Genomic DNA, 18,758 nt, shown 5'->3' with positions numbered 1-18,758 from the left:
ACGTTGTCAGTGATATATGTACTATACATATCATGGTTTAGATCTTTTACCCATCATAATTACATATGTTTTTATGAATAAGTATTAAATTGTTACCACAAAATTATACAGGTATGTATCACATTACTAGTTACAGAAACAGATGCATTAAGTTAAAAGATATTAAATCCAATTCCTGTCTTAACTTCTCTTCTTGTTGGATATTATCGAACCATCTCGATACATGAACATATCGAGCTTTCTCTGGATGGCTCAATTTTTTCTGCAAAGAAGAACAACAAAATATGAGTTACATAAATGCATACATCATTGACATAAATTTGCTGTAATTTGTATTTGCTATTACCATTATGGAATATAAAACGTAATACAGTACAATGTCTGCAATAGTTTTTCTTGTTCCAGTTATATATGGCACATCTTTTAATATCATACTTAGTTCCTGCAATCACAAACCATATCGATATTTTGCTTCTATGTAGATAAAATATATTTATATAAAATATAAAATATATGTTTGTATGTATACCACATTACATTTAATACTCTTTTAGCATTGGCAGGAATATCCACATAATTGACACAGGTTATAACATATTCTAACCATTGCTGCGTTAGCGCTCGGGTTTCTTTTTCATTGCCTAGTATATTAGAATATTTTGATTTCCTTGCGAGCGCTTGCACAATAGTACTAAAACCTTGAATGGATAGCAAATTTTCTTTGTATTCTGGAATATCTGCCTGTATTATCTGCAACAATCATATGCAAATTAATATGTCGTGATGTTGAGTTAATAAATCTATTACATTTGGTCGTTACATTGATTTGGTAACGTTATAAAAAAAAATATATTTTCATTGAACATTAATATTTAATAAAATTTTATACGTGTATATAAGGTGTCCAGATGTGATGCTGTGTCAATAGTAACACTTACATTTTTATCAGATACTTGAAGTTTTCCTGAAGAAATATCAAGATATCGCGCAATTCTTTCTATACATTCGACATTACATAGACCCATGATAGAAATAGATGTAAATGATACAATATTCAAAGGCTGAAATAAGTTGAAAAATATTGAAATGCAGGCAATAATTAAATGTATTGTACACTAACGCCCTCTTAGAAAATATTATGACTGAAGATATTGCTCTGTATGCCTATTCTCTAACTTCGTAACGACAATGTCATTATCGTTACGTAGCGACAATCGGCGCTTGCGCTGGCGATACTATAACGACAAAGTTATTCTGTCACACAAGCTAACGAAATAATATCGATACAAAATATGATTTCGATGTCGTTATCGTAACGAGTATACTCGGTTTCATATAACTTTTTCGTTGTAATATCTAACCAATAAAATCTCTTGTCTAACATCCTTTTCTAATGAGTTTAGGAATGTGAAAATAAATTATCGATGATAAAATTATAAATTTACAATAAAATGGGTAAAGTGGGAAATAGTAATAAAGCTTGTGCAATGTCAGAGTAAGTATATATAAATAATTTAAGTAATATATGAAAAAGTATTGATAAATTACATATGAAATTGATATTAATTACTAGCAGTTCAATTGGTCAATGATTAATTATTTATTTTGAGTGTTAAAGGCACTGTTGTTGGTGTTATATACAACAGGTTAGAAAATTAATACATAATTTTTTTAAATTATTAAATATAATAATAATAGTAAATTATTAATAATAATATTAATTATTATTAATAATAATTAATAATAATAATTAATTATTATATTTAATGTAATTTAATGCTATTAAATATAATTATTTAAATTATTTATTTAACTTTCTTTTTTTTACATATTAAACAATTTTTTTTAAAGTATGTAATATATATTCCGTGCCAAATATCCTTCAGCCATTTTAAAAATAAGAGAAAATCTTTTTATCTAAAATTTTTTATGAAAAACATCTGATTTACATTTCATATAATTCATAAGTAAAATATAACCTATATCTATTTATTTATTTTAATATCCTTAGATATTATAACATTGATAATACATAGCTTTTAATTAAAATATTTTAACATAATATTACTTTTTGCGTGCTCTTCTTAATATTTAATATGTTTAAAATAAGTTTATGATGTTCATATATTTAAATTATAAAATTATATTATACTTGCACACTTCCATACTACTATCCGGAGCCACTTCGGAACGTTATTATTAATTGATATGTCTAGTTATGTTGTCGTTATAGCTTATCGAGGGGTCCGATACTCCTTGATATCTTAACGATAAGATTCGGTATTTTATCGATACTTTTAATGACATTTATCGTTACGTTAAATTACAGAATACCATTTTTTGTTATGTCTGCGTAACAACATCCCTAGCTAGTGAAACTGTCGTTAAAAAGCTAGAAAATAGGCCTACTGTATACCTACTCTCTAACTTCGTAACGACAATGCCGTTATGTAGTGACAATCGTCGCTTGCGCTGGCGATACTATAACGACAAAGTTATTCTGTAACACAAGCTAACGAAACGATATCGATGCAAAATGTCGTTATCGTAATGAGTATATTTGGTTTCATATAACTTTTTCGTTGTAATATCTAACCAATAATATCTCTTTTCTAACATCCTTTTCCGATAACTTTACGAATGTGAAAATAAATTATTGATGATAAGGTTATAAACTTATAGTAAAGTGGTAAAGTGGGAAATAGTAGAAGAGATAAATAAAGCCTGTGCAATGTCAGAGTAAGTATATATAAATAATTTAAGTAATATATGAAAAAAAATTGATAAATTATATATGAAATTGATATTAATTATTAGCAGTTCAATTGGTGATTAATTATTCATTTTGAGTGTTAAAAGCAATGTTGTTAGTGTTATATACAACAGGTTACATAGAAAATTAATACATAATTTTTTTAAACTATTAAATATAATAAATAATAACATAATAATAATAATAATAATAAATTAATAATAATTATTATTTATTATTATTAATAATAAATAATAATAATAATAATAAATAATTATATGTAATTAAATGTAATCTAATGTTATTAAATATAATTATTTAAATTATTTGTTTAAATTTCTTTCTTTTTACATAATTTAAAAAATTTTTTTAATTAAAACATTTTTTTAATATATTCCATGCCAAATATCATTCAGCCATTTTACCTTAAAAATAAGAGAAAATCTTAACTTTTTAAAATTTCTTATGAAAAACATCTGATTTACATTGCATATAATTCTACTAAAATATAATCTATATCTATTTATTTATTTATTTTAATATCCTTAAATGTTATAACATTGATAATACATTGTTTTTAATTAAAATATTTTATTGTAATATTACTTTTTGCGTGCTCTTCTTAATATTTAATATGTTTAAAATAAGTTTATGATGTTCATATATTTAAATTATAAAATTATGCTATACTTGCATACTTCCGTACTATTATTCGGAACCGCTTCGGAACGTTGCTATGATTGATATATCTAGTTATGTTGTCGTTATGGCTTATCGAGGGGTCCGATACTCCTCGATATTTTAATGATAAGATTCGATGCGATAAGGGATTTGCGAAGGAGAATTTTTCGGGTCTCTACAGTCTGCAGAGGAGTCTCAACCCGAGTACATCACAGAAGAACGCGACTTATGTGTGTCAGTTATTATATATCGTGATCCAGGAATAAGTTCCCAAAGCGTCGTCGTGATCTCAGCCGAGTGTCCAGGACGAATACGTCCCTAGGTGTTATAACGACTCAGGGTGAAATCACAACCGTCTTTAGGCGTCGTCGGATAAATCTCAGGATGATCTACCACCCCTAGTCGTTGCTAATGCGCGAATAAATACGAACGATATTCATCGAAAGAACACACGAACGTTGACCGTCGTGAATATTGTAACGAACGATATTCGTCGTGAGTGATAAGCATTGTGCGCATTTAATGTAGCGACACTTAAATAAAATATACAAATGTGTAAGCGAAAAGACAATGCGGATATCAGTGTTATCTCTATTGAATCACATGACAGACATACTGGTATTAACTGCAATGTTCAGGAAAGGTTGGCATTTAACCATGTATGATAATTAAAAAATTTAACATGTATGATAATACGGATAATATTTGTAAATATATTAACTTTTCTGAAAATAGAAACTGTGGAAGCCTCAAAAGCGAAATAGAGTAATTATTTAGAATACCGTTTTCACCTCCGAGTTTGATAAAATTAAGCTCAATCGATGCGGTTTCAAAATAAAGGAATCTGGCAGAAAAAAACGCGGCAGTCTGCCTTGCGAACCGAGATATAAGCGTTAAAATTGATCACTTTTTTGGTTAAGAAATCTGTCATACCGACATAGTGCAGCGAACTGAGTATGCGCAATGGTCACGTTTGCATGCTCGGTGACCACACACATGCTGTGCAGTCAGATTCACGAAAATTAAACTTAATAATAATACAAAAAAAGAGAACCGCAACAGTTATTATTGCGAGACGTAAAATTATACACGCCATATCATGTTGGTCCCTTGTCTTACTAAAAAGATAAGTCAATACTAAAAATATACTATCCTTGAATTAATTTAAAGCAGAATTAAAAGGTTTCATAAGATATAAATTTTAAAATCTTTTCTTTAGTTTTGCTTTAAATTAATTCAAGGATCTTTTCTGGACTTTGTATGTGTAAAAATTAAATTTTAGGTTTGTAAATAACGTTACATTGTAACAATGTAACTATGTAACAAAGTTATGTTGATGTTATATAACAGTTATATTTCATTTTAGTCACATGTTATATTAATATAACATCATGATTTTGCATGAGTGGGAAATTATAATTAACATGGACGTTACATGTAATGTACTGAAAGATATCTATTAGATTCGGAAAAAATTAACGGAGACCAACTGGATTTGAACTCGGGATCCCTCGTCTACCAATCCGACACTTAGTCTACACGACCACGACGGCTCCTCTCTGTTAGCTGTTTATATTCCGAATCTCTTTCATGACCGCTTACGGTCGTCTAATTCTTACAGTTCGGCCATTCTGGTATTACATTCGTCCCGAATGTACCGAGTCTTCCTCTATCGGACTTTTATCCGAAACTTGGAGCTTCTGCTCCCGACCTCGATCACTTCTTGAACGACCGACACGACTCCTTTGGAGTACTACTCCGCGACTTTTTTCCGTTCATTTCTCTTGAACGACCGACACGACTTTGGAGTACTACCCCCGACTTTTTCCGTTCACTTTTGAACGATCGACTTGTCAGGTAACATAGGCTGAATCTTCTCTGAGGTAACATAGGCTGAATCCCACTTCTGAGGTTGAAAGATATCTATTAGATTCTGAAAAAATTAACGGAAACCGACTGGATTTGAACTCGGGATCCCTCGTCTACCAATCCGACACTTAGTCTGCACGACCACGACGGCTCCTCTCTGTTAGCTGTTTATATTCCGAATCTCATTCATGACCGCTTACGGTCGTCTAATTCTTACAATACATTCAATATAACGTGTTACATTCAGTTTCATTGTGACAATGTTGATGTTATATAACTGTGTTTGCTGGGACATGTACTTTGCCAACGCAAAACGTAACAATTCCACATCGGTTTACAACTTTTATCACATAGCAAAAAATAGAAAATAAAAGTTTTCCCTGCGTACATCTATTCAGCAAATATTTTTTAACATTTATAATAAAAGTCTATTATTAAATATATTATATACAAATATATACATATTACATATTGTTAAGAAGGACTAGTACATTTTTTAATCAAGCACAGTGTTTTTTTTCTTCGAAGCCCCCGTTAGAAATAAATAATCATATATAATCATTATATATAATCATTATAAATAATCTTTATTTTTGGCGTGTATAATTTTACATCTCGCAATAATAACTGTTATGGTTCCTTTGTTTTATATTATTAAGTTTAAGGGTCGGCCGGAGTAACGGGCAAACTCCGAATTGATATTAGAGATCCATGCGGTGATACTCCGAAACTCTGACTTCAAGTTTACTAACGCTGAGAAATAAAATCTCAGTTTCGATGTATTGATATATATCCATATATATATACAAACACCATCGCATTGTTCGCGGACGCACTACAGAAAGGAAAGATAGAAAAGGATGTGGAATCATGGTCTTTCACATGCCATCCTTATTCTTCTACTACGCCAATGATATACGAAGCACCGATAGCGATCAAAGCTGAAGCATATCGCTTTATCGAAATACGGTCTGGAAATGCTTTTTGGCCTTTCGAAATAGAAAACAGTAGTGCAACAAGATAAATGAGCACCTGCTTTTTATAAATTTTTTATTTGCATATATATATATATGTATATATATGTATATATTGTATATACACATACATATATTGGATATCCACATTTCCATCATATGTCTCCCTTCAAGCCAAGCAACTTTCGTTCGAAAAATTTTTCAATAAATTTATCGATTTGTGAGATAATCGATTATATCACTTAAAATGAAACACCCTTATATATGCGTCTATGTATATTATAATATCTAAAATTTATATGTATGTTTCAAAATGTAAAATAATAAATAATAATAATAGAATAATAGTAAACAAGATGAAGGAATGCAAAATAGAGTGACATACCTAACTTGCACATTTCGAAAAACTTGTAAATTATAAGTTGTAAGAAAAAGTGTTATATATAAAAGTTGCATCATTTTGAGAGAGTCATTATATAATGTATACATTTTTTTTAAGTGGCGGCATTTAAAAAATTTCAAAATCAACATCGTTTTCTTAAATAAAATTATATATTTTTTGTTATATAATATGATTGCTCTAGTTATTTTGAATATAAAAGTATTAAAATACAAATGTCAAAAAATCAGTAGTTTAAGAGATATTTTATACTTTAGTCTCACATATTCTCACATATTTTTTTATAACTGTATTTCAATACTTTTATGCATTCAATAAAGAGATAAATTGATTGATGTAAAGAAAGCTAAAAGAAATATGTACTTACATTTTGCCTATTGCGTAATTCTTTTTTAAAGCAATTATGTATCTTCCTAACCAATTGGTTTGTCTCATTATTTTATGCATAAAAGTATTAGGTGTACAAAAAAGTTCTGAGCTTTTTTTTGTAAAATTCAATCTTTATTCAAAACCAAACAAAAAAATATTAATCAGCGAAATATTCCCCGTTTGCATCAACGACCTTTTGCCATCTTTTGGGTAGCTTGCGAATTCCTTGACGATAGAAGCTTTGAAGGGCTTCGGCTTCGAAGCGATAAAGTCATCAATGCATTTTCGTATCTCTTCAAATCTCACGAAATGTGTATCAGCCAAATAATGCTGCAGCGACCGGAATATGTAGTAATCGGAAGGCGCCATGTCTGGGCTATACGCCGCGTACGGGAGAAGTTCCCAGCCTAACGCAAAGATATGGTCCTGAGTCGCTTTCGCAACATGTGGTCGAGCATTGTCATGAAGCAAGATCACTTTACGACGTCCTTGACCAGTAAATGGCCTCTTTTCTTCTAATGCATCGCTCAAATTGGTCAATTGTTGTTGATAGCGATCTGCCGTGATTGTTTCACCCGGTTGTAACAATTCGTAATACAACATACCTTTTCAATCCCACCAGATACAGAGCAAAACCTTCTTGGCGTGGATATTGGGCTTTGGCGCCGATGTCGAAGATTGACCAGGGTTAATCCATGATTTTCTATGTTTAGGATTATCATAAAGACTCCACTTTTCATCGCCTGTAATGATTTTGTGCAGAAAATCTTTTTTTCGGAACTTTGAAAGCAAAGTGAGTGCAGTGTCACGCCGACGATTTTTGTTGTCTTCGAACAATTCATGCGGAACCCATCTGCCTTCCTTTTGAACCTTTCCCATCGTATGTAAACGTATGTAAATGTATGGAAATGATTTGCTGCGTAACGCCAAGCTGTTCTGCAAGCTCCTTTGCAGTTTACGCAGAGTTTATATTCAGCAGTGCTTGCAATTCGTCCGTTTCAATCTTTTGAGGGCGTCCAGCACGCGATTCATCTTCAAGACTGAAATCTCCTTGGCGAAATTTTTGATACCATCTTTTACATGTAGTATGACTTACAGCGTTCTCTCCATATGCAGCACAAATTATTGCAGAGGCTTCAGCAGCATTTTTCTTCAGATGAAATGCGAAGTGGACGGAAAATCGAATATGCTCTTTTGTTATTGCCATCGTGAACACTACTGATTTTTGAGGTTATGTGCATCAAACGCCAAACCGTATGACATTTTAGAAGGCCAAATGTCCAACGCTTTAAAATCGCAAAAGTGCGGGAAGATATATAAAATTTAAATTGTTATTTCGGTTGTATAAAATATAAAGCTCAGAACTTTTTTGTACACTTAATATTAAAGTACAGTTATAAAGAAAATGAATAATTTGTGAAATGTTTTATTGTATATCATTTTATTGTATATCAGAATATATGAAATTAAAATATAAAATGTCTCATAAACTATTGATTTTTCGATATTTGTATTTTAATATTTTTATATCCAGAATAACAAGAGACATCATATTATATATAACAATAAAATATATTTTCATCTAAAAAATGAAATTAATTCTGAAATTCTTAATTCTGAAATTCTTAATTCTGAAATTCTTAATTCTGAAATTCTTAATTCTTTTTTAAATGTCTTCATTTATAAAAAAAATTTGTACTCTATGTAATGACCCCCTCGAAGTCATACAACTTTTATATATAACAATTTTTTATATAATTTACAAGTTCTTAGAAGTCTGCAAGTTAGCTGCCTTATCCTGTATACAGGCATGTTTATTCTAATATGTTTATATACATCTTATTCGATAATTTCATAATGCGACATACTATGTGTACAATTGTTGAGAGATGTCAGATAATAATTATTACTATCCTTGTTCCTCTATCATACATTTCGTTTTTTTTCTATCTAACTTTTTATCTCACATTTTCTTTCAATAATCATATCTATATGCGGGGTATATTGGTATTTGTAGCTACATGGACGTTATACATATACAAAGTGTATGACAAAAATTCACATACATAAATTGTATCAATAATGTTTTATTTTTGTCAATAAAAGAATGTTCAGAAATTTCCGCTGTTCAGATTCAATATTTAACCAATTACAATAGCTGATTCCTCTTCACAAAAATGGCGGCGCCTTGAAATAAGATGGCGGATCTTTGTTCAGAATAATCGCAGTATATTATGCAGTAAGGAGATATATACCCAGTCAGCAAAATGTTAGCAGAATGTGCAAACTGGCAACAGATTTAATCAGAAAATATTAGCAAACTGACTTCATGAGCTAAATATTAGCTCTCAGTCTGTTTACATTCTGTTAACAGAACCTTGACATTCTGTGTCAGCAGACTGGCAGCAGAAATTCAGCAGATCCTGCCATCAAATTGTGTCGCGCAGGTCCGGCTTTCTGCCATCAATCTGATGGCAGACTATAGCAGGGTCTGCTCGATTTCTACTGCCAATCTGCCGGCACAGAATGTCAACAGATTCTGTCAGGTTTCTGGCAGCAGTTTGCTAACATTGTCAGATGTTACAGAATCTGTTAGCAATCTGTTGGCTTTCTAACAGCAGAAATTTATAACAGACTTTGCGCATAATCTGTCTTTTCAGGTTTGGCTATCGGGGTATATATAGAATCGTTTATTTAATTGAATTGATTATTGATTCATTAAATTTTGTTTGCTTTCATTATTGGCGAGCCTGTGTGAGACAAAGATATCATCAAAACTGGCAACTTTCCTTGTCAAGCTACCAGTATGTTATCACTGAACTATCCCCATATATATAAATCTGGTAATATCTGCTAAAACATTTTTTTCTCTTTGAAGAAGCTATATTGCCTCATGAAACTTTTTTTGATGTATTCCTTATATAATTATGTAGGGCGCGATAGAGCCAGATTTTGCATTTTGACTCTCAAAAATTTATAATAAACAAAATAGGCTAACTGTACCTGACCCGCGAAGAGCTACACGATCTGCACGTTATTTAAAATTTTATTTGGATCTTTTTTTTTTAAAAGTGACTCTGTCGTGATATGCTAATTCTACTGATTACGAATATCACGATATTTTTTATGATTCTCCTTGTATTTTAGCCATAATAATGTATTAGCGAATCCGTAATTCACAACCGGTTGCGAGAGGTCTTCACGCTGTCTACGGCTGACCCTTAACTAATAAAGAAGAGAGAGAGAGAGAGAGAGAGAGAGAGAGAGAGAGAGAGAGAGAGAGAGAGAGAGAGAGAGAGAGAGAGAGAGAGAGAGAGCAAAAGAGAGATAAGACATTAAATTTCTAGACCATGCAATAAAACATTTGGTTGACTTTCCCATTGTGGACAATGCTCGGTATCTGAAAATTTTTAATATTTTATATTTTATCGCGGATCATAAATTTTTTTCAGAATACATATAATCTTGTCAAGTTTAATAAAAAATAATGTTCCACAAAAAATTTGATTAATTATAAAAATATATGTAAATTCCGTTATATCTTCAATAGAAAGAGCGACAATAATGAATTGTCATTATATCTTTTTTTTTTATCCCATATACTTCCGTATGTGCCGATATACTGTGACAAATTAATGATTTTTCAAAGGAAAAATCATTTTTTTGTTTAAAAAGGACAATGAGATGTATACATGACTTTTTATTGTATACAAATCTACATGATCTTCATCATACGAAATATGCCGCCAATTGTGCCATTTTGTCCTTTGGCGGTTTTGGTTTGCCTCGATTACGGCTTTTGGTGTGACTTCGACCACGTGTGACGACTGGTTTTGAAGCTACCGCACGATGTTTTTCTACCAATGCAGCAAAAGCTGGGGTACAAAACACACAACCGATCATCTCGGTCGCTTCGTTTGGCAATTTACTTTTATCCTGAAATCAAGAAAAAATTATGTAAGAATACAAAACCATGGCAACAATCATGTTGGCACAAACTTTTGTATTACCTGTTTGTATTCGACAGTTACTAATTGTGCACCACAATCACATGTATCCGTATCGATCATCACTTTATGGGCATTCTCAAACAAATGGATAATAACGTCACAACGATTACATCCCAATTTCCACTTGGGTGCAGCCGAAGGATCGAGTACAAGTATACCTAAATCACATTCTAAACAACTGGATAAGCCATTTGAATTCATACCATGTGCACATGTCGGATGTGTGCATGAATTGCAGCCACTCATCCCTTTTTTCATATCTCTAAGATCAACGTAAGAAATATAGAAATATACGTGTTTTTTTGTTTTTTTTTTAATATGTTATTCAAATATCAGTTATTAAAATCACATACCTGAACGGTGGATTGTTGTAACAATATGGGCAAAATGTATAACTTTTTCCTCGTGCTCCAGTCGACCATGAAAGTAATTCAAAATCATCCAATGGACATTTTAATTCTTTATATATTCGTATGTTTCCATTTTGTGGTAGATTGTAAGTTTCATTGCAATGTGCACAATGCATTCTAGATGGTTTGGTTTGTATATACTTCATATATCGACGACATTTGCCACATCTATAAAATATATATAACGTACATAACAAAGAGAATCGAAGCAAGAACGACTAAACATGCATGAGTAAAGCATTTATATGTTACTACGATCATCACTACTATTGTTTATATACCTAGAGTGTGCTTTGCCAGATGCTGACAACGGGGAGAATGAGACTTCAAACAATTGATCCATAGCTTCTATGCTTTGTACGAAATAATGAAATTTTTGTTTAAAAATTTCTACAGTATGCTGTAATACAGCATGAAAATCAGCTCGACCTAATGCTATTAAATTCAGTTGTTCCTCTACTGCAGATCTCATTGTAGGTAAAACTAATTCAGGATCTATCTAAAAAATATATATATATATATATATGCTTTTTTTTTTAAATATAAATATGCTTTGTTTGGCCGAGATACACACGCACGCACGCACGCACGCACGCACGCACGCACGCACGCACGCACGCACGCACGCACGCACGCACGCACGCACGCACGCACGCACGCACGCACGCACGCACGCACGCACGCACGCACGCACGCACGCACGCACGCACGCACGCACGCACGCACGCACGCACGCACGCACGCACGCACGCACGCACGCACGCACGCACGCACGCACGCACGCACGCATGCACGCACACAATATATAGGTCATTCCAGCTGAAATCGGTCAAGTAAAAAAAATATATTTTTTAAATCGATTGAAATTTTTTTTACATAAAATATACACTAAAAAAGAGATACATGTTTTTTTGTTCGTCCAAAATATTATTTTTCTCAATATTATTAATTTTTGAATATTAGTGAAAAATTAGCGTACGCATATTTTTAACATTTAATATCTATGGTTCTATTTATCGTAGCATAGTGAACAAAAACTCATTTGCAAGCTATAATAATAACAAGGTTTGAGATAATTTTTCTAAAATGAAGAAATTAATTTTTTATATTGTTATTAACAAATAAAATTGTAATTAATTTTTTTCCCTAAAACGGTCATTTTTAAAATTAAACAGCTTATTAAATTAGCTGCCCTATAAAATTTTACTTTCCAATTTAGACGCCCATTTCGCTTATCGCATCACATATCTCGAATATGTAACTTCTCTAACCGTCAGTTACAATAAATACAACCAAAACACAATAAATAATACTTTAAAAAATGCTTAAGGGAGAAAGATACTTAACTTTATTCTCCAAGTATACGTTAAGCGCTACGATACGCGCACGACATACCTAAAGGTACAGAAATAAAAAAAAAATACATTCTATTATATCTCTATCATCTCCATTCTGGAAAAAATATTTTTAGTTACACAATTAGTCGTGCTATTTAACAATATCTTTTGTTTAATTTTAAAAATAGCCGTTTTAGGGAAAAAAAATTAATTACAATTTTTGTTAATAATATAAAAAATTAATTTCTTCACTTTACAAAAATTATCATTTCAAACTTTGTTATTATAGCTTGAAAATGAGATTTTGTTCACTGTGCTACGATAAATAGAACCGTAGATATTAAATGTTAAAAATATGCGCTAATTTTTCACTAATATTCAAAAATTAATAACAATGAAAAAAATATTTTGGACAAACAAAAAAACACGTATCTCTTTTTTTAGTGTATATTTTATGTAAAAAAATTTCAATCGATTTAAAAAAATATGCTTTTTTTGCTTTGCTGATTTCAATTGAAATGACCCATATATATTTTAGAACGCGCGTGTGTATGTTCTTATATATATATATATATATATATATAAAACACTTGGATGTACACAATACGCATACGCGCGCACGCGTATGTGTGTTTATTCTAATTTTATATATATGTATATTATTAGAATACACACACATGCGCGCGCGCGCGCGCGCGATGCGTGTTTGTGTAAACATCCAAATGTTTTTTAGACAAAAATCTGTGTCGCATTATAAAATTGAGAAACAAAAATACCTTTTGATATCCATGAACCAAAACAATACCGAGAGAAGTGGGTATTAATTTTCTGCCTGCTGCAACAGTAACATAATTTCTAATACAAATGTTATTTATATGTACAGGAATCGAAGCATCTGTTCCAATGCCGTGTTTTTCCATGAGAGATATTAATTCTGCCTCGGTTAAATAATCCGGTGGTTGCGTATAACATTCGATTAATTTTGCCTGTAATAATGAAACAAGACATTCTATCACGGCATAAAATTTTTGTTTTGCAAAGATGCGGCTCAAGAAATATTCGATTAAAATATACACTATAAAGATATCTTTCACCTCTTGTATGTTTACTTTCTCATCGGACATAAATTTTGGTAAGGTATCATTACTGCCAAGTGCTTGCCAAGTAAGAATACTCGTATAACCAGGGTTTAGCAGGCTGTGGCCAGTAGTTGTAAATACTTCCGTGCCTATTTCAAATTTTACTGTAGTGCTCAAGTATTTACAATCCCGCGCCAGCTACAATATTGAAACAAACAAAAAAAAAATATATAATGTTAACCAAGACTATAATTGTGCCTCCACGTTTTACAAATATCTTAACATTATACTAACCGTAGCAATAAAATGTCGTGTTATGTAATCATATAATCTCCATGAATCACCATCGAGTTCATTTCTAGTTGCATTTTTCATAGGAGTTATAGGTGGATGATCACCTGCGTCATGGCCTTTTTTTGGTCTATTAATACCAGTTGCTATTATCTTGCGAACTTCCTCACCCCATTCTGAACTATTCTGCTGTTGTTTCAGTGTTGAACTTGAATAAAAAATTAAAATGATTGTGATACATAAGTCGCAAGTTAGCTGAAGCGTATAAGACTCCGTACAGTGAATGATTAATCCATTTTGGGAATTTTCACATCTTATAATGAACATAAAAATATCGCGTGCATATACATAGATTAAATATTTTGTTATATAATTAATTTATGATCTATAATGATTTATAATCTTACAGCAAATCAAAATTTTCAGGATACGATGTTGTTTCCGTTCGAGGGTAACTTATATAGCCTTGGGTATAAAGTCTTTCTGCAATTTGCATAGCATGTTGCGGACCCATTCCCAATCCTGAACTTGCGATTCGCATCAACTCTACTGTATTTAATGCTATTGGTCGCGATTTGGATTTTTCCATGCTTTGTACACTCACTACACTATACATGAATTTACTTTGAATGTTTTAATTTTTTCGACTTTTTAAATTCTTAAATACTACAAGATACAACTCACGTTGCATGATCGTGCTCTTTAATATGACTTAAAAACATATTAGCAACTTCTTTATCAAAGGATCGTACACGGTTCCAACTTAACACAATGTCTTGACCATCGGAAGACTTGATAGTTACCTGAAAAAATAATATTATTTATCGTCATTATATGGATGATCTAAAGAGAAGAAAAAAATATGTGAAAGTCTCAAATTAAAATGTTTTGATATAGATACAGGTATTTCAATATGTTTATAATTACGTACTTGTAGTACCCAGTATGGATCTGGCTTGAAAGTTTGAATCTCATCATGTCTCTGTACACAAAATCCTAATGTTGGTGTTTGGCATGGACCATAAGAAATAAGAGAGACATCTAAATCTCCATATTTGCCCTAAAAAAGTATAATAATATTTATACTGTGAAATACTTTATAATTAGCAAAGATATTAGCACTAAAATAATAGCAACATACTTGAAAAAATTTAGTTTGGTATCTTGTAAATGCACAGCCTATTCGCAAATCTAATTCCTGACGTGCATCAACGCTCTTGGCCTCATTTTCATTGGGTTTTATCAGATTAACTAAAGCAAATTTTATATCTTTCTCTGTAATAGCAGAAAATCGTGCTCGCCATATATCCTATCAAAAAGAAAGCTATTTAATAGAGGTATGTTTAAATTCCATAATTGTGGCAATCTCATATGCATAAAAAAAGATTCGGTAACTTTATAATTTATGAGTCTAAAAATGTAAGCAACTTGCATTTATATGTAATTTCCTGTGCATTCCTTGTTGAACTGCATTTATGACTTCAAAACAAATATTTTCACCTTCCTTGTCACAATCTAGCCATAATACTAAATAATCACAATGTATTCCTTCTTTGGCTAAAAAATATGGTATTTTTAGTTTTGGTACAGCTTCCTTTTTCTCAGTTAAACATGAAAACAATTCTGCCTAAGATATAAAAATAAATTCAGTCAGTTATCACATATGCAAAAGTATCATGTGTTTATAATCTTACCGGATCTACTTTATCCCAGTTGTTGTACTTTCCAATAAAATCCAATGTCATAACATGTCCACATACAGAGGTCATTTTAAAATTTACTGTTTCGGATTTAAATTGACCTATCCATTCGTGGATGGAACAGGATCCATTTAGTCCTAAAAATATTCATAGAAGAGATTGTGAAAAAGAAATTAATCTATATAGTTAACATACCTTTTCTAGTACTACACCGTCCATTGCTCAATATATTAGCGAGGGATGCTGCCAAAGAAGGTTTTTCAGCCACCATCAAAGCAGTTTTCATTTTCTTGGCTAGTTTATATAGCGTTATAATTGATGGATAATTTATATTGACATACTATATTATATATACATACATACATACATACATACATACATACATACATACATACATACATACATACATACATACATACATACATACATACATACATACATACATACATACATACATACATACATACATACATACATACATACATACATACATACATACATCATACATACATCATACATACATACACATATGTATAAAACACACATATGTAAAACATACACATGTGTATTATATATATATATATATATATATATATATACATAATTTTATATATATATATAACACACATAAAGTGTGATCTAAATAAAAATATTACTCGTCAGACTTGACATTATTTGAACTACTCCCGACAGTTGCAGATTGTAACTTATAACTTACGGCTACTTGCACTGCGCCTCTCTGCGAGCAAAATCATCGAAATAACGTCGGTATTAAAAGCATTTTGCGCGCCGCACATCGGTAGTATACATATAGTGGCAATATATAGATAGTAGATTAAAATCTCAATCGATCATATAATTTTTTAAAATTAATGATAAGAAAATTATCTTTCTTTCCAGCATTCATGTATCGTTGTGCAAGCTACGTATTTCTATTTTATCAACGAAATTATACCTTTCCATTTATCGATAAAACAGCAAGAATTTTAATCGGCTTGACATCTTGAAATAAAGTATCGCAGAGAAGTTGAATGACATTGAAAAAGATTAATGTATGGCCCATATTCATAATCAATTCTTATATTTAAGATCATTTTAAATAAGCACATACAACTATCCTATTAGTTGAAATATTATCTTAAGACAATCTTAAATATAAAAACTGACTATGAATACCGGCCTATGTATTTCATTTCTCACATGATGCATATGATGCATCATTTATACTTATTGTTCACTGCATATTAAACGAGGCTAAATGCTGCATTATGCGCATCATACAAGAAACAGAACAAATTTAATATGTTGATCTGTCATATTTTTTTCGAAACAATATCGGATACATAAGTGCATGCGATCGATTGAAAGAAGAAAAGAAAGAATTTTTGAAAGAATTCACTTGAAGAAATCACTTTGAATATTTCTCGCTTTGTTTATTACACACATTAATTAAACTCTATTCTAAGACTGTAATTAGATATCTGGAAATATTTTACGATTACATCTTAGAATAAAATAATTGTTAATGAATTATACATCTTATTCAACTGTTATAAGATCCATTTTCACTGGAAACATAAAATATACGTCGAATTACGTATGTATATTGATTAATGAGATAATAACATAAAAGAAATTTTCGATGTATTTTATTAAATTTTATTTATGTTAAACTATGTAAGTGGTGATTAATTAATTTTGAGAATGTTTCCATTTCATATCTTGTATGGTTTAAAAAAAATTTGTAGCTTTTTAGTTTCTATCAAGACTATTGTAATATGACAATGAAGAAATATAGGAATATGAAGATGTATAAAAACTTCCGAGAATATTTTAACACCGCAGAAAAGAGACAATTTGAAGAGGAGTATTTTCTGAGTTGTGATAATACAATAATATATATACTCACATAGAACAAAACCTTTCAGAGACGTCCATTAGACATCGGTCATAAATATTCGGAACTTCCAATAGACGACCATTAGACTTCTAATCATCCACAAGAAATCCACAGTTCCGCTTTGTGGAAGTCTATGAGACCTCTATTAGACGTCTTCCATAGACGTCTGTTAGACGTTACGTGGATCGCTAATAGAAGGTTCATGGAGTCTCGATAAATGATTAGTTAATAAAATGAATTTTATGATGCTGAACAAAAATATTTCTACGAAGACACGAAGCGCATATATATGCAGCGTGCAATGGAACTAATGAAATTTTTCTTATCTTGCAATGTCGGTAACATCGCACATTTTTTCGAGAGCCATGGGCCATCGACCCATTCTTGTGGTACACCATACTCGAGCTTACTTTATTCCTACTGATCGGCTGAAATCTGCTTTTAAATGATATTATAACTACTTGCGATTTTGTATATAAAGGTATGACATCTCCGATTAGTGAATGTTATCATATTGTCATATGCTTTAATAGTTTCAACGTCGATATCCTGATTGCGTATGCAATTCTTGTAGTAATTTAATTATATATATATATATATATATATATATATATATAGTATATATATATATATATATAGGGTGTCCTAAAAAAATGGCCAAGCTGTCATATGTAGGTGGAACGAACTAAACGCGATCCTATCTCACCGCGCGCTTGCAATTTGACTATTTTCATAAATTAATAACTTGTTAATTATTGCGAAAATCATAAAATAGTACAGGACTTTTCGACTCAGTTTAGTCCGCTCCACTTGCATATGACAGCTTGGCCATTTTTTTGGGAACACCCTGTATATATATATATATATATATATATATATATATATATATAAAGTTGTGAAGGTATGTTATATAGATTTTTAATGTCATGTTTCATGTGAGAAATATTTATAAATTTATATATATATATATATATATATTTTTTTTT

At 31.0% G+C, this 18,758-nt stretch overlaps 2 protein-coding genes across 5 annotated transcripts; both read right to left on the bottom strand.

The window, feature by feature from the left end:
* Window positions 1-3: 3 nt before the first annotated feature.
* AIMP3 (aaRS-interacting multifunctional protein 3) lies at window positions 4-2,267 on the bottom strand. 2 transcript variants are annotated; one of them, XM_089071921.1, is made up of 5 exons: window positions 2,153-2,267; window positions 939-1,061; window positions 538-750; window positions 347-442; window positions 4-262 (listed from the first exon to the last, which is right to left on the bottom strand). In XM_089071921.1, the coding sequence occupies exons 2-5, from the start codon at window positions 1,023-1,025 to the stop codon at window positions 131-133; spliced, it is 528 nt and encodes a 175-aa protein (XP_088928047.1). In that variant the 5' UTR covers window positions 1,026-1,061; window positions 2,153-2,267; the 3' UTR covers window positions 4-130. The 2 variants fall into 2 exon arrangements, with proteins under 2 accessions (XP_088928047.1, XP_088928054.1); XM_089071928.1 differs by having other exon boundaries at window positions 2,157-2,175.
* An 8,463-nt stretch (window positions 2,268-10,730) lies between these two features.
* On the bottom strand, window positions 10,731-18,381 carry Top3beta (DNA topoisomerase 3-beta). Of its 3 annotated transcripts, none has more exons than XM_089071614.1 (15): window positions 16,529-18,378; window positions 16,068-16,166; window positions 15,867-16,009; window positions 15,605-15,799; window positions 15,314-15,481; window positions 15,104-15,232; window positions 14,857-14,975; window positions 14,580-14,780; window positions 14,176-14,380; window positions 13,897-14,079; window positions 13,579-13,788; window positions 11,747-11,964; window positions 11,409-11,633; window positions 11,056-11,317; window positions 10,731-10,981 (listed from the first exon to the last, which is right to left on the bottom strand). In XM_089071614.1, the coding sequence occupies exons 1-15, from the start codon at window positions 16,542-16,544 to the stop codon at window positions 10,775-10,777; spliced, it is 2,580 nt and encodes an 859-aa protein (XP_088927740.1). In that variant the 5' UTR covers window positions 16,545-18,378; the 3' UTR covers window positions 10,731-10,774. The 3 variants fall into 3 exon arrangements, with proteins under 3 accessions (XP_088927740.1, XP_088927729.1, XP_088927743.1); XM_089071603.1 differs by having other exon boundaries at window positions 16,591-18,378; XM_089071617.1 differs by lacking the exon at window positions 10,731-10,981 and having other exon boundaries at window positions 11,055-11,315; window positions 16,591-18,381.
* Window positions 18,382-18,758: the final 377 nt, after the last annotated feature.

Source organism: Pogonomyrmex barbatus, unplaced genomic scaffold, assembly GCF_055798465.1.
Source record: "Pogonomyrmex barbatus isolate J1 unplaced genomic scaffold, ASM5579846v1 scaffold1, whole genome shotgun sequence".
NCBI classification, from domain to species: Eukaryota; Metazoa; Arthropoda; class Insecta; order Hymenoptera; family Formicidae; genus Pogonomyrmex; species Pogonomyrmex barbatus.
This window is presented reverse-complemented; position numbering and strand designations above follow the sequence as displayed.